Source organism: Callionymus lyra, chromosome 17, assembly GCF_982586985.1.
Source record: "Callionymus lyra chromosome 17, fCalLyr1.hap1.1, whole genome shotgun sequence".
Lineage (NCBI taxonomy): Eukaryota > Metazoa > Chordata > Actinopteri > Syngnathiformes > Callionymidae > Callionymus > Callionymus lyra.
Window position 1 is genome coordinate 4,330,612 of NC_141834.1, and position 16,288 is coordinate 4,346,899.

The window sequence follows — 16,288 nt, forward strand, 5'->3', positions numbered from 1 at the left end:
TTTTTGGTGGCAAATTAAATTGCTGAGGCTGCAAGAAAGCGGGCAATTTCTATAAGCTTGGAGGGCAGTGGGAAATACAGTTCGATGAGAAACTATTAAGTACGGAAAAACCTGGTGACAAGACATATGAAAAGTTGAATGATTATCTTCAGAGTAATCCGTTTCATTTTAAGGAAAAATTACAGAACCATATTTCACTGTTAACACACACAAAGGTCTGAAACATGGACAATGAAAATCTATTGAAACGGCATGTGGTACTTAAGACAGGGTTGAGTGTTCAGGATGGTTGTTTGCTGTGGGTTTTAATTGGGTAGTGGTTCAAAGAGATTCTGAGAAAGAACGGTATTGAACACATTGCTTAGGCTCCTTGCCATGCTTGATCAAACTTATGTGGTGAACAAGCAGTTCAGACTTTCAAGTCTATGATTAAGAAAGCAAGTGAGGGCAGTATACAAGCCTAAGTGTAAAGGATGTTTTTGAGTTACCACATAACTCTCCAGTACAATACAGGTCTTTCTTCAGCACTATATGTTGCAAGGAAGGAAACTGAGATCCATGTTGGATTGAATTCATCCTGACCTTAAAGCAAAGATGGATAAGTAAGTAAGTAAGTAAGTAATATTTATTTATATAGCGCTTTTCCAGACCAGGGTCACAAAGCGCTTAAACAAACAAAACAATACTCAAAAAAGTATATACACTTTAAAGATCAAGATAATACTGAGAACAACACAGTGGCAAGCATCTTATTGGAAGGAGTTTCCAGGAAGGAGATTGTGTAATGACAATGAACTTCAGTCGTGCTATTGTAGAATTAGTACCAGAAAATGCAAACGCTGTGACAATGACCTTCGACCTCAGATCACGACATAGTCGCCAGAGTTAATTGATCCTGTTAAAAAACGACATAAAAAACAATGTTATTATTTGAAAGATTATACATGTTAAATTGAAAGGAAAGGAAATTGGCCATTGTTTTGATATGAAAGTTTCATGTTATCTTTTGTAAGAAAACGGCTTAATGGGGGAGGAATTTTAGTAGAGTGGTTGTTCTGCGTTTGGTCAGTAGGTGGCAGTACTACCTAAATTGAATTAATTGAGTGTTAATTGTGGGTAAGGAAAGACGAAACATGTTGTTTATAGTTAATTTGAGAAAGACTATCCCGATTTCAGCTGTCTCTGAATAGTTCTTTATAAAATATAAATATATCACAATTTAGAGCTGCATACCACACCCACAATGCACTGCATTGGCGCATTAAACAAGTCCGCGTGGCAGTGATGGACCAATGTTCTGCTGTCTGTTCTCAACCAAAAATGAAACATGAATGATTTATGTAATTGTTATTATTTATTTCACTATACTTCACTATAAGTTAATAAAAAATATGTCTCTAAAGTGAGCTGTAGTGAGCCCCAAGTGCGTTATTAAACTCAACGATCTCTTCACACGTTATTTTCTGTCAATCTGTACCTGTTTTGTTAAAATTTCAAAAACCGAAAAAAATATAAAATAATGTCTTACGTTCACTGACGCAGTGCGTAACGCTGACGTCACGTCTCCACTGTTGTCTGCAGACAAGCTAGCAGGATGGAGAATAAAATGAGCTCCGATGACTTGGATATGCGTCTTCAGGCGCTGGAGAGTCGGATTTACGGGGATCGAAGAAACCACAGTGGAAAACCAGTCAAGGTTGTTTGTCGAATTTTGTTTTTTTAACGTGTATACTGTATACAGCTAGCTTCTAGCATAGTCAAGCTAACAATGCTAGCTGTCAACGCCCTTCCAAGTCGCTCAAAAATATACTTGAATGTGATCAAATTATACAACATGGGTAAAAATGTCTTTTTTACAATGTATTTTATGAACAAAATATCTTAATTTGACTTCAGTACCAGTAATCCTTATGTCGGCACTAGTCAGTAAGTAGAAAAGACAACAATGTTAAAATACAGTTTTGCCTATTGTAAATCTGCTTTTCCTGTTTTACTTTTGTCGAAAACACACTTTAAAAATTAAATTAAAACCCAAGAACAAACATCTAATTGTTCTCTGGTCAGGACTGAAGCACATGAGAAGGGAACAGAAGAGCTTCACATACGATTAGAAAGTGATACAAATATTTTTGGATTATGGGTGTGTATCTGTAGTTACTGTGTCATTTCATTCCCCGCCAGTGTGCAGAGTCACTCGCCAGAATCCAGGCTGGTCTGACCAACACGGCCAACAAGAGGGAGCGAGTCAAGATCCTGCACAAGAAAAGTCAGTCAACATAAATACATCAACAACATTAATGGCTGCTGATCACATCTTGTGTTAAAAGAACTGGACTGCAGTGTCAGACTTTCCTTTCATTGTCTTTTACTCTCAGCTAATTGGACAAACTTTGTCTCATTTATGTGTAATGTACATGTGTCAACTGATAAATGTATTGTCCTGTAACACAACTCAAAATACAAGAGAAACACCGTTTTTTCTCCTCATCTGCTTTTCGATCTTTCCCTGAATTAATTTCATATGTGTAGACTTTGTGTTTTTATAAGTGATCAGATTATATTTGAGGTATCAACTTGCTAGATAAATGAATGTGAACACTGTCATTTCAATGTGTCACGATATCAACAACATCATGTATCTGTATTTTTGATTAAATGTACTGTACTGTATTTGGCCACGATACCTTGAATTTGACACGTCTTCTCCAGTGTCGTCACACAATGAAATTTTAAAATATTATTTCATGTCAGTTCCAGGATAAAGTCTTCCCTTTAAATTTTGTGTTAAGATTTTTTCATAGTTCTGAATGAGATGTTCATAGGTGTTGAGCTTCATCTGTGTTTGGAAAAGTTCTGTTAAAGTTTTGTTCATTTTACAGTTGAGGATCTGATAAAGTACCTGGACCCACAGTTCACTGATCACATTAGCGTCCCAGACGCCATGAAGCTGGAGTTCATCCTGGCAGGTGAGATTAAGACGTTTCTATTTGTTCAGGCTTTTCCTTGATTTTCTGGAACTCCTGTTGTGTTATCAGTTTTATCTTGATCTTTAAAATATATACTTTATTGAATATTGTTTTGATTGTTTAAGCTTTGTGACCCTGGTCTGGAAAAGCGCTATACAAATAAAAATGACTTACTTACTTACTTACTGTCGTGAGTTTACCAAAAATGGTCAAACTGTTGTTGGTAAACCAAACCTCAAAGATCGAATGGTTTGTTTATGACAGAGGAGGACTTCCTGCTATCTCAAGCGACTATGCTGGAGCAGGTCAGTAACCTGCAGCCTCTCCTGGACAGCAGCTATGTCAGAGGTAAGTCCTCAAGGTCACATCAGAAAGATGAAGGAACCTTTTCAACATGTAAATCTTGCTGTCTTCTAAGATGTCCCCGAACACACCACCAAACTACAGCGACTCTCACAGATCCACATCAAGCAGCAGGTACGTTCTACTGTTTATCCTCCACCAGACTCGCTCTCCTGATGATTTAGGGTTGGGATTATTTTCACAGTCATTTCTTTTAGCAAAATTGTACTTTGTTTAATGTAGCAACTGGCGCTTACTTGTTGTTGTCCGAACAGATAACGCTCTGTGTCTTCCCAGTCCACCGTCAGACAATGGCAGCTCTAGGAGATGTAGCACGAGTAGCCTTGTAGCTTCTACTACAAACAAGCTTAACATATTGGCGTATTTAATTTTCTTCGGGACTATTTCCCAGGGCGAGACTTCAATACAAGAGGGACATTATATACAAGCAGAATGGAAGTATTTGGAGAGTTTTGGTGCGTCTGTTTGGACCACTCCATGTAAAATAATCCCAGTCCTTGCTCAACAGTATTAGTATTCATGCTAGCACATACATTTCAGATGTTCATTATAAGGAGAATAACAGCACTTTTTGAACTACTTCATACTTTTGTATTTTGACACAAAGAGTCACATGTTGACAAGAGTCAAATGATTTAGTAAAAAATTGCGGTAGAACTAGTGATATCAAAATAATGACTGGAGTTGTCTGAAGGCAGTAGAAAGGTGCAGCTAGAATCAAACATCAACTCCACGAAAGGTTCATGACTTTCTATTCTCCGTCCGTTCAGGATCAGTCGGAGTGTCAGTCTCTGCAGGTGAAGAAGGTGTTTGACGAGTACAACAAGATGGTAACTACAAGATGGTCGACTGTCTTCTATTGGAAGTGCCCTCCATGAGAGCTGCTCTGATGCGTGTTCTCCACAGATGTTCCTGCTCTCCAAGCAGTTCACTCAGTGGGAGGAGACGCTGCACAAGCTGGAGGAGGCTCAAGGCCTTAGACCCCTGGAGCAGTGACAGTCCCCATCGTCACTGAAATAAGATCTAGAGCGAATCATGAGCGAGACTACAAAGTTGACGCCTCCAGATTCAACACTTTATTTAAATATTGTCTTCTAAGTTGATGATTATACTGAAAAATTAAAGTTTTCATTTTCATCAGGGTACAGAGCCATGTTGTCATTTTACTGCCTCAGAAGGGACATTCCAGTCAGACGGCAGCACAATAAAATAAATATTTATTTTCTGTCTGCATTTAATAAGTATATCAAATTTAAATCCCTTAATGTGCTAAATCAGAGTATGCATGACTGCTCATGTGACCAATATTCTGTGAACCGTAGCCGTGTGATGTTCTGCTTTGGCAGCTTATTATGTGTAGTGTAACATCTAAATGCAAACAAACAAACAAGCAATTGTTTAAGGACAGTTTCACATGGACACAGAAACTGAATGAAATTACTGACTTCACAGGCTAGTTGCACACGTGATGATAAAGGATTAAACCTGGACATCTTGGGGCCATTTGGTTGGAAGGTAATCGGCTCAAATCTTGAACATCTGTTGTTCAAAGTAGACAGAAGGGCTCCGAAAATATTGGATGACGTTCCAATCCTAGTTTTAATCTGGATCAAACCCTGGTGTTGTTAAAAAGCTTTTCAGTAAGATCTGGATCACTTGGATTCTCTACAAGACAGGATTATCTTGATACTAACAGGGGGTAGTGTAGCATCCCCTTGAATCATGGGTGAACTATCAAACTTGTTCACAGTTCTTTATTCCTTTAACACAGTTACCTTCTTTTTAGGGCATCTAAAGTGTGTCTTAAATTGATCTTGGTCCTCTATGAGTGTGTGTCTGTTTGTACAAAACTCTCTTTTAAGTGAACTTTCCACATTAGAAAATTTGCTTAAACCCCGCCCACTGGAAAAACCTAATTTTAATGGAGACTGAATCTTGTTTACCATAATCACACCCACTCTGCTGGGATTGGTTAAACATAATGGTTTGTCAAGCAACGTCATCTATCCCAGAAGTCTCCACCTCAAAGGGACCGGTTGTATAAACATTGGGAGCGTGATTACAGCTGGCTTGAGGAGGAGTGAAGCCATTTTTACGTCATAATGGACTCTGCTCTCGTAACCTCTCGTTCGCCCACATTTCAGATGGAAGAGAACTTTATAAAGTAATAACTCGTGGTCATGATGAGGGACTTACTGCATCTTGAAAAGGAAGACAACTTTGTGAGTAGGTCAAGGAAAGTTGGGTTTTAACGTTCGTTGTCCTTTAAATTAAAATTATTTTAATTGATTTTAAACCCTAACAAAATCATCTTAGTTTACTCAATATTATCAAAAAACAATCTCCAATGGAGTGCAGCATTAATATAATATAAACATTTTTAACCATATGTTTTAATCCAACTAAACCATTTAAACCTTAACAGACCCGAACATTTAACACCTTGTTGCATTAATAAATGAATCAACTATTTAGCTAAGGCCCATCTCAATTCATTACAGGTGAACAAAACATTTGGTTAATAATAATAGGACACTAACCACAGCGCGTTTCATACATGCATATATCTAGGACAACCAAAATCGAACTGGATAATAAATATAGCTTGAAAAGATAACAAAAAGCAATATTTTTTATCTAGGTGCTAGATGTTTCCTTCTTCAGAGAAGCATCCAGCTGCAGACTGTCATTACTGATCAGAAGTACTTGAATATTCAGGTGCTAGGATAAGTGCAAAGCCTCTTTCTGAGAAAGCCTTATAAACTTGCCACAAACAGAGTGCAGTCAACCTACCCATAAAATGTGGGGAATACCAACCACACTTCCTCCGACTGAGACTTGTATAAGAAGAGTGGGCAGATGTGCAACGTGATTAGAGGGTTAAGCGCCGATCGTAGAACTTGAAGTTATGACCAGATAACACAGGGGTTCTACTTTATGATGTACTGCCCTCTAACTGAGTTTGCAAATGAACCCTGGCTGTCCATAACACAAGGTTGAAAGTGTCACTGATGACCAGCAACTCTCCGTTAGTTGTCAAGAACTTTATGTTCACTCTAGCGCAGGGACATCTCCATTAAACAGCTATAATCACGCCTCGCTTTGTTTATACAACAAGTTCCTTGGAGGTGGAGACTTCAGGTATTGATGACGCGCAGTTACAACTTCCTGCAACTACAATAAACATCCTGCAAAATAGATGGTGGAACAGGAAGTGGAGTAACATTGACTCCAGCTGTCAGTCTGGTTTCCTTCCAAATGAAGATTTGAGACTGGCTTCAATTATTACAAAAAATAAAACGCTTTATATTGTTTAGTCAAATTAGAAGACGATTAAAACTTCAATATGGAAATATATCACTTCCATCAGTATATAGAATGGTTGAATTTAGCATTTCAGATGGTGAACCATTTGCTTTTTTTATTGAAATGTTTTGTGTCATCTTGTGTTTTGAAAACAATTGAATCTAATAATGTAACAATTACAGTTACAAGTATTGTCCGACACGATAGTTAGGTTACGAATATTAACAGCAAAAAATATCCAAAATGATTTCGATCTCCGCTTTAGAGAAGACAAGTTCTTGAAGAATATATCGGAAAATTAATTTTAATACATTTTATTTTCCACAAAAAGACACAATTGGGAAATGATCGTATAGTGAGTATGAAGCAGTGACGATAGTAAGTGGTCAGAGGAGGAAGTCCTCTTCATCACAAACGATCTTTGGTCGTTCGGAGCGACTCGCGACTCTCCGGCGGGTGGAGCAGCAGCAGCAGCGGCGGATGTTCATGGACAGGGCGGCTGTGGTGAAGGTCGGAGCGGCGGCCAGTGCCGGCGTCTGTGCGATGCTGGGCGGCGCGGTTCTGGCCCAGTACGTCATCAACAAGAAGAAGCGAGCTGGGAGGAAAACCAAAATCATTGAAATGGTGAGTGACAGCGTTAAGTGTTAGCTTCTGTCAAGCTAGTGAGCGAGAGGGCAGGGCCGAAACAGGAAAGAACCACCTTACCTTCACAATAAAAGCATTCGCAACGATGAACACATTTTTTGTTTATCACCGGCGGGCAAATTATTATTGAAAGGCTAAATTCACTACACATTCATAAACGGTTATTAATTTGAAGGACAATTGAAAAAAAACGAAAAAATACCTTAAAATCTGTGTATTAGTAGACCTTTACTTTGATGTTTGTTTGTTTACTTCCGCCTGAACGGACGCGGTCGGATGACGTCAGTCTGTGAAACATGGGCGCTTGAGCTAATTCAAGCTTATATCTAAAACTATATGTTCTTATTCAAGTATAACATACGCTTCTGCACATCATGGTAACATAGCTACTGAAAAAAAAATCTACATCGTAGAGTTTGTGTAAAATCAAGAATGCACCAATATTTAATTTCTCAATATTGTAAATGCAGTAGAATGGCTGCCTTGGTGCTTATTTTGTGTGTCATCTTATTTTATTTTATTCTGTTCTGACACAAAAACACATTTCTATGTTGTGTTTAAAAAAACACTGGCAATGACAGTTAATGATTGTGAGTTATCTGACACGTTTATCGATTTTTAATTCGTAAATGCGCCACTAGAGGGCGTGATCAGAGGGCGAATCGTCACCCATGAGTCACCAGCATCGTGCTGCTGATAAATGTCAGGACACACGTTCACTAAAATGATTTTGTCTAATGTTACGTCTCACTTAAGCTTCATTATTCATTTGTCGTATTTGATCGAACCTTCCGTTCAATTCTCCAGGCCGCAAAGTTTCAGAAAATGACAAAGAGTGCGATTTGAGTGTCGATTTATACGATTTATAAGATTTCCTCACGCCCATGCTAGCTATAGCATAATAAACCTGTTGTATGACAAAGATGAGTAAAATATAACGATTCAATTATTAATTATCTAAAATTGATATGTATATTGTTATATTTTGTGGGATATTAGCCTATATCTAGAATAGATCTGATAATATGGCTATAGCAGGAAATGTTTGCAGATCTGACATATGTTTAAATATATTGACAATCATTTTCTCTAAATTTCGAGTTTCAAATGTTGTTATCATAAACCAGTCACCTTTGACATATACAGCTACAGGGGAGAACTTTAGATAGATGGATAGATAGAACTTTATTGATCCCTCAGGTTGGTTTTTCAATTAGACACAGCAATACAGCCGATTATTCATGCAAATAAAAATAAGAACAAGAACAAAGAAAAATAAAAAGAACAAGATGACACAATCTAAGTCTAAAGATAAAGAACATAGCTCAAAGACAAATAACAAAGACAAAGGATAACAAGATTAACATGGAAAAGAATGTCAAGATACTTTCCACTCCTGCCCCCAAATCGAGAAATGGATGAGTCCCTGAGTCTATTAGTTTTGCATCTGGGAAGGAGCATTCGTGCTCCATCTGCTTCTCTGCTCACTGATGACAGTGTTGAGAGGATGACTGTCATCGTCCATGATGGACAGTAGTTTGTTCAGTTATCTCCTCTCAGTAACTGTCACCAGTGAGTCCATCTTCATTCCAACCACAGAGCCAGCCTTTCTGATCAGTCTGTCGACACTCCTCTTGGACACATTCCCACCCCAACACACCACAGCATAGAACAGGACACTGGCCATCATCATAGAACTATACTGTTTAATAGTATAGTATTCGTTTTAATGGTTTAGTATTAGTATTAACTAATTAATAGTATTAACTTCAAAACATTATCATGATGAGGGACTTGCTGCATCTTCAACATTTCAAACAAGTGAGTCAGGAGTGTTGGGTTTTCACATTAGTTGCACTTTAAATTGCCTTAAAATGTCAAAAATCAGATCAAATCATGTCAAAAATCAGAATTAAACTCTTGATGACTAGACTGTAACAGTCATTACGTCCTCCTCAGCTAAAAGAAGAAAGAAATCCCGCGAGATCCCAGCAATGACTGAGGATGCTGATATTTTGACAGATTTTGGTTTCAAAACCAAGTAAAGCACAATATCACAATAAATCAAACTGTTGACCCTGTATCGTGATACGTATCATGTCAAAATCAGTAACATTTTTGTTGCCACTAATGTAAGTCAAACACAAAGGCAGCCATTTCCACAATACAAAACTTGGATGGAAAAAATGGGCATCCTTGCTCTGCTCCTGAAGGGGGCGCAGTGCATGGATACAAACAAAACACACCCGCACATAAAAAGCACATATACAGACGTTTACAACATGATGAAACACATAGGAGGGAAGGGAGGGGGGTACAGTCTCCCAGCACCACAAGTCAAGACTACAGTGTGTTGGGAAGAAGAAGGAACGACGTACACAGTCTGTGAAATTTTTCTGGGAAGGAATCCCTCGCTGATCAAATAGAACGTTGATTGAGCTTTAGGCGCAAAATGGACGTCTTTTGTCAACAGATTCTTGACAATACACACCCATGAGGACTGTCAAGAGGAACGACCTGCGGTCTTGTACTGAGAGTGGGGAAATATGTTGCAAATCCTGGGTTTGAAAAAAGTCTCCAATGCTGGTACAACTGGAGAGACAACATTTCAAGCCGATGTTGAGGAACACAAGCTGGAAGCTTCACAGGCAGAACCAGAACAACTGTTCTTGGTGAGACTAAAATATGAAATGTCTGGAGTCGACTGCATCCTCTTGTCCTCAGTCCTCACGGGATTTCATTCTTCCTTTAGCTGCGGAGGATATAAAAACTGCTGCCATCTAGTGTCCGGAAGTTTAATTGGAAAAACAAAAATGAACAAACACCATAAATATTTGTTTATTGTGAATAAAACCAAAACAAACTATTTTCTTTTACACACACTTTATTAAAATGTAAACCATAAAGGAAATATGATTAAAAATAAAATATGAAAAATAAAAAAACACCTTAACAAAACTATTCGTTGTTGTTGAATACTGATACAATTTCACGAATAAAAACATTGTAGTATTTAAGTATATAAATATTTTATTACATGCCTAGTACGACACACACATGTGGAAGAATATTAAAGTGAACGGAAAACAATTAAAACATTTCCAGAAAAACCTTGAGGACACTATGACATGGGTCATAATATTAACTGATACATAAATGATCTGTGTGCGTGTGTGTGTGTGTGTGTGTGTGTGTGTTACTCAGCTGTTGTAAAACTGTTTACTATGTGTGTATGTTGTGTGTGTGTATGTCATGTGTTTATGTGCATGTGTTTAGTCAGCACTGGTTGTGTTGGAGGTGAAAGGTCACATGAATGGACAGATTTAAATGTCAGTGACCGCATTCCATCTATTTTTGTTCTTGTTGACATGTGTCAGAGTTTACAAGTATGTGTGTGTGACTGTGGGGGGCGTGGCCTGTGTCGAGTGTTTGGGGCGACGCCTTTGTGAGAGAATAAAAGTCTTCGACTGAGAGCAAAACGCTTCCTTGCTTTTTTTTTTGTTGTTGAGCCCACGAACCGGAGGTGAGTGTGTGTGCACCTGTGTGTGTGTGTGTGTGTGTACTTCAAATGTGTGCATGCGTGTGTGTTTGTGTTAGCATATAAGTGTTGGTATGCAAGTGTATGTGGTGTGTCTTTGTGTGTGTTCTCATTTTCTCTGTGCATGTGTGTATGTGTTTGTGTGTGTGTGCATATGTCTGTTTGTGTACATGTGTGGTTGTGCCTATATGTGTGTGACTATTTTTCTGTACTAAATGATCAGTCTATTGACGGGTTTGACAGCAGCTGAGACCAACCCAGAGTTCAGGTCTTTAAAGTGTGTCAACAGGTGTCAGGTTTCTTCGTGGTCGAGCCTGTTATGCAACAGATTCTAAACCCTCAGGAGAACATGATGTTCGCACACGTCTAGATCTGCACACACACACACACACACACACACACACACACACACATACACACTCAGATACACATATGCACGCACAGTTAGGCGGTGGATCAGAATGTTCTGGGGTCACTTGTCGGCTTTGGCTGGAAAAATGTTTATGAAAACATACAGAAACTGTAGAAAGTCTCTGACTCGCCCCATCTCTGACTCTTCTCTGATCCAGATGCCACAGTTTGAGAAGTCGACGGTCCATATGAAAGACCCGGAGCGGGTGGAGCAGATCATCTGTGGCCTCATCAAAGGAGGAGCCTCCAAACTTCAGGTACCAGGTCCACGAGTTCCATGGTGGAGTCCCACACAATCTCACGCATGCGTGTCTTGGTCATTGACAGATAATCATTTTGAAATATCATTGTTACACATTTTGATTGTCTTTAAAAAAAATAGAAATCAGTGATTTAAGTGTTTTTTACCATTTAACATAGTTTAACATCATTTCATCACCACGACCTTTCTTTAAATGAAAACCATGATTTCATAATTTTAGTCTATAAAGTCTTTTTTGTTATGCAGTTATAACACACACATTAACCTGAAAACCATAAAACTGAATTGACTTATAAATATATAAATTGGTAGTAAATATCTTAACTTTTTATATTGGTTGGTTACCCCTCATGACAGTTGGTCGCCCCAAATTTCAGCAAAACTGCATCTCATTTAAAATCAGAAACCTTTATGGCCAGTTTAGTAAACACTGGGTTTTTCAGTGGTGTCGGTACAGAATAAAATAAATAAGATAACGAATAAAATAAGCAATAGGAAAACTGAAACAAGCCCCAGGGCAGCCATTCTGTTCCCAATATGACGACGAAGAAGAACATAAACAATAGTTTAAGTTCAACACATTCATTTGATTTCTTGCAGAATCCTAATAAAGGCCGAGTTATCTGTGAAGAGCAAACTTGAGCGTTTTGAACCACACTCAAGTGACACAAGTGATCATCCGTTGTCATCAATGTTGTAAAGCACATTGAGCTCCGTGAGTGGCTTTGTAAGAATTATTTTTTGATCTTTTATTTTGTTTTGGTGATGATGACGTACAAGTGACCAAATAAAAAAATTAGAGTTTCTTGTAAAATACAGTCTAAACTATGTTTTTGATTGACACAGAATTCTTATTCTGTACTGGGTCTGATTGTACAATAATATAAAACAAAGAATTGAAAATGGCTGGATTTAGGAAAAATATGGTAAAATATACTACTAAGTTATTATACTTGAACAATAACTTAGAATATATAATTAATGTTTAAAATATAGTGAATAATAACTACAAATACAGTACATTTATCTATCGCTCTTGGTCGTCCTACATGTGGGTTCACCCTGGGTAACCCAATATGACATTTTCAAGTTAAAAAAGAGAAGAAGAAAATATATATATATATATATATATATATATATATGTGTATATTCCAAGTTTCATGGAACGGAATATACTACTGACTTTCTAACGTGTCTGACTGATACAAAATCCCAAACTTGAGATGGTTTCAAAATAAAAGTACCAAAATTCTGTTTTCTTGATGGTCGCCCCTGATGATATTGATAAAATAAAACATGTCCGGACAACATCGTTTGAATTTCGTGATCGAAATATATTTCCAAAAGCTTTTGGATTTTGTCAATCAATGTAAAACATGTTATAAATTATGCCAAATAGGAGAAGGGACCAATTTTTTTTGTTTTTGTTTTTTTTAAACTAGTTGAAAAAGTCACCAAAAGTCAAGGTTGGACGTTTCATATGATGTTTTGGCACCTCAGAGGGCAGAAAATCTGAGTGTGTGTGTGTGTGTGTGTGTGTGTGTGTGACCCACAGATCATCACAGACTTCGACATGACCTTGAGCAGATTCTCCGTCAACGGCAAACGTTGTCCGACGTGTCACAGTGAGTCCTTCAGCCCAGTGCTGGTTCCGGTCCTGCCGTGGTTCTGACCCTCTTCTGGTTCTGATCCTCAGACATCATCGACAACTGCAGCCTGGTGACGGAGGAGTGTCGGCAGAAGCTGCTGCAGCTGAAGAACAAGTATTACCCCATCGAGATCGACCCGCAACTCAGCATGGAGGAGAAGTTCCCCTTCATCGTGGAATGGTGAGGCATCCGTGACCCCGCCCTGACCCGTCCTGACCTCTGTGACCCCGTGTGCAGGTACTTCAAGTCTCACTCTCTGCTGGTGGATCAGAGGCTCCAGAAGGAAAAACTCCCCCAAGTGGTGAGAGACTCTGATGCTGCACTTAGGTGAGGAGGATGATGACGATGATAAGGTGGTGATGATGATGATGATGATGATGATGGTTCGGTGATAAGGTGATGATGATGATGGGGGTGTAGGTGATGATGATAGTGATGATGATGATGATGGTTCATTGATAAGGTGATGATGATGGGGGTGTAGGTGATGATGATAGTGATGATGATGATGGTTTAAAGATGATGATGATGATGATGGTTCGTTGATAAGGTGATGATGATGATGGTTTAAAGATGATGATGATGATGGTTCGATGATAAGGTGATGATGATGATGGTTCGTTGATAAGGTGACGATGATTACAATGACAAGGTGATGATGGGGGTGTAGGTGATGATGATAGTGATGATGATGATGGGGTGTAGGTGATGATGATAGTGATGATGGTTCGTTGATAAGGTGATGATGATGATGGTTCGTTGATAAGGTGATGATGATGATGATGGTTCGTTGATAAGGTGATGATGATGATGGTTCGTTGATAAGGTGATGATGATGATGGGGGTGTAGGTAATGATGATAAGGATGATGGTTTGATGATAAGTTAATGATGATTACAATGTCAAGGTGATGATGATGATGATGATAACAATGATAGGGTGACGATGGTGATGTAGATGATTATGAAATGGCGATGAAGATAATGAAGATAATGAAGAAGAGGGTGATTCACTAATAATGAAGATGATGATGATGAAGGTCATTGTGCAGGGAGGGGTACGAGCACTTCTTTGACCGGCTGCATCAGCACAACGTTCCAGTCTTCATCTTCTCGGCCGGTCTCGGCGACGTCCTGGAGGAGATCATCAGGCAGGCGGGCGTCTACCACAGCAACGTCAAGGTCGTCTCCAACTTCATGGACTTCGACGAGAACGTAAGTCTCTTCCCCCCGGCAGCATGTGTGGCGTCTGACTGTGTGGTCCTGGTCGTCCAGGGCGTGCTGCGCGGCTTTAAGGGCGAGTTGATCCACGTGTACAACAAGCACGACGGCGCCCTGAAGAACACCGACTACTTCAGGCAGCAGAAGGAGAACTGCAACATTGTGCTGATGGGCGACTCGCTGGGCGACCTGACTATGGCGGACGGCGTCCCCAACGTGGAGAACATCCTGAAGATCGGCTTCCTCAATGACAAGGTGGGTCGCCACTGCCGCCCGCCGGCGTCATGGAGTGCACGAAGGTCTCATCTCTGATGTCCTGCAGGTGGACGAGCGGCTGGACAAGTTCCTGGAGTCGTACGACATTGTGCTGGTGAAGGACGAGACGCTCGAGGTGCCCAATGCCATCCTGCAGAAGGTCCTTTAACTCGGCCCCGGACCCGTACTTTTCTAATGACTCAACCGTTTTGTGTTCTGAGAGTGGCGAGACAATCATGTGACTCCTCACGATCTAGCCACGTTGATTGTCGACCTGCAGGTGGCGCTCAAGTTTATTCCAGTCCTGAACCTGTATGGAGAAGGCCCGCCTCCTCACCGCAGCTCAGAGACTCATCTTGCGTTTGTTACTTTCTGACCGACGACTTGCTGACTCGTCTGAAATCCTGCTGAGAATTGCTGAACGCATGCAGGTCGTTGTAACTCGACACTTTTAACACGTCACTGACGTTGATTGAGTTTTAAATGTTTCAGCTCCGTCACTCCTCAACTCTTTTAACAGGTCAAACACCCTTTTCACGACTTGTTCACTTGACTTTTGACGGCAAAATCCACCTCATGAATGGACAAGCTCTACCTCATGAACTCATGACTCCAACACTCACATGGGATGGAAACAAGTTCTTTACTTCTGGACCACTTGACAAGTCGGTGACTCGAAGTCATTAAGTTCCACCTCAATAAATTGGTGACTTGTTGTTTGACTCATTAACTAGCGTATGGTGTAGGTTTCATCTTTCACTGGTTCGTGAATCAGACTGACTTTAAATTGGCTATAAAACCTAAGACTTGTTCATCAAAAGACTAACTCAGTCAACATTTCAGCCACAACTTCTGAACAAGTTGTTGAAACTCCCATGACTTACTTGACTGGAGCTCTAACCTGTCGAATTACGAACTTGCATGTGGTTCCGCTGACTACCAGTTGATACTGTGTGATTGGAGCAAATGCTCCTTTATTTTCATAAACTTTATTTGAGTCGTTTTTTCTTTTCTTTTTTGGATTCAAGGTAAATGTTTTGATTGAAGTCAGGTGAAGCGAGCCAAGGTGTTTAACAGGAACATTTGACAAATTACTCTGAGAGTGCTGTTCTCTGCCAAAGATCTCATTTACACTCACATGATTTTATTTCTTCTATGGGACAGCCGTGCTTGCACAGCCACGTCCATCAAGTAAACCATCTGAATGTTGTCATTTTGACAGACGTTTACCCTCCTATGGCCTCCACGAGTGTCATAATGCATCGTATATAGAAATGTATGTTCTAGATTTCGTTAGTGCTACAAAAAAAATGCATTTATTACGCGATTAGTTGAACAAAAATGCGTTCATTATGAGGTTAGTCGTAAAAAATGCATTTATTACGAGGTTAGTCGTACAAAATGCATTTATTATGAGGTAAGTTGTACAAAAATGCATTTATTGCGAGATTAGTTGAACAAAAACACATTTATTATGAGGTTAGTTGTACAAAAAAGCATTTATTACGAGATTAAGATCGAAAGAAATGCATTTGAGAGATTAGTCGTACAAAAATGCATTTATTACAAAGTTAGTTGTACAAATATTAGTTTATGATGAGAAAATATGTATGTCCAACACATGATTACCTAAACAAATATATATATTTCTGATGAGAAAATAAGAATGAATT

The 16,288-nt window shown here is 39.2% G+C and overlaps 2 protein-coding genes across 4 annotated transcripts; both read left to right on the plus strand.

Annotated features, from left to right (window-relative positions):
* The first annotated feature begins 1,562 nt into the window (after positions 1-1,562).
* On the plus strand, positions 1,563-4,471 carry dctn3 (dynactin 3 (p22)). Of its 2 annotated transcripts, none has more exons than XM_087812565.1 (7): positions 1,563-1,696; positions 2,182-2,266; positions 2,880-2,966; positions 3,231-3,314; positions 3,385-3,443; positions 4,100-4,159; positions 4,236-4,471. In XM_087812565.1, exons 1-7 carry the CDS (start codon positions 1,595-1,597, stop codon positions 4,323-4,325), a joined length of 567 nt encoding a protein of 188 aa, XP_087668691.1. In that variant the 5' UTR covers positions 1,563-1,594; the 3' UTR covers positions 4,326-4,471. The 2 variants fall into 2 exon arrangements, with proteins under 2 accessions (XP_087668691.1, XP_087668693.1); XM_087812567.1 differs by having other exon boundaries at positions 4,106-4,159.
* Positions 4,472-7,083: 2,612 nt separating this feature from the next.
* Positions 7,084-15,618, plus strand: nt5c3a (5'-nucleotidase, cytosolic IIIA). Of its 2 annotated transcripts, none has more exons than XM_087813134.1 (8): positions 7,084-7,259; positions 11,388-11,486; positions 13,047-13,116; positions 13,188-13,320; positions 13,378-13,467; positions 14,192-14,354; positions 14,415-14,615; positions 14,683-15,618. In XM_087813134.1, exons 1-8 carry the CDS (start codon positions 7,116-7,118, stop codon positions 14,782-14,784), a joined length of 1,002 nt encoding a protein of 333 aa, XP_087669260.1. In that variant the 5' UTR covers positions 7,084-7,115; the 3' UTR covers positions 14,785-15,618. The 2 variants fall into 2 exon arrangements, with proteins under 2 accessions (XP_087669260.1, XP_087669261.1); XM_087813135.1 differs by lacking the exon at positions 7,084-7,259 and adding an exon at positions 10,716-10,803.
* Positions 15,619-16,288: the final 670 nt, after the last annotated feature.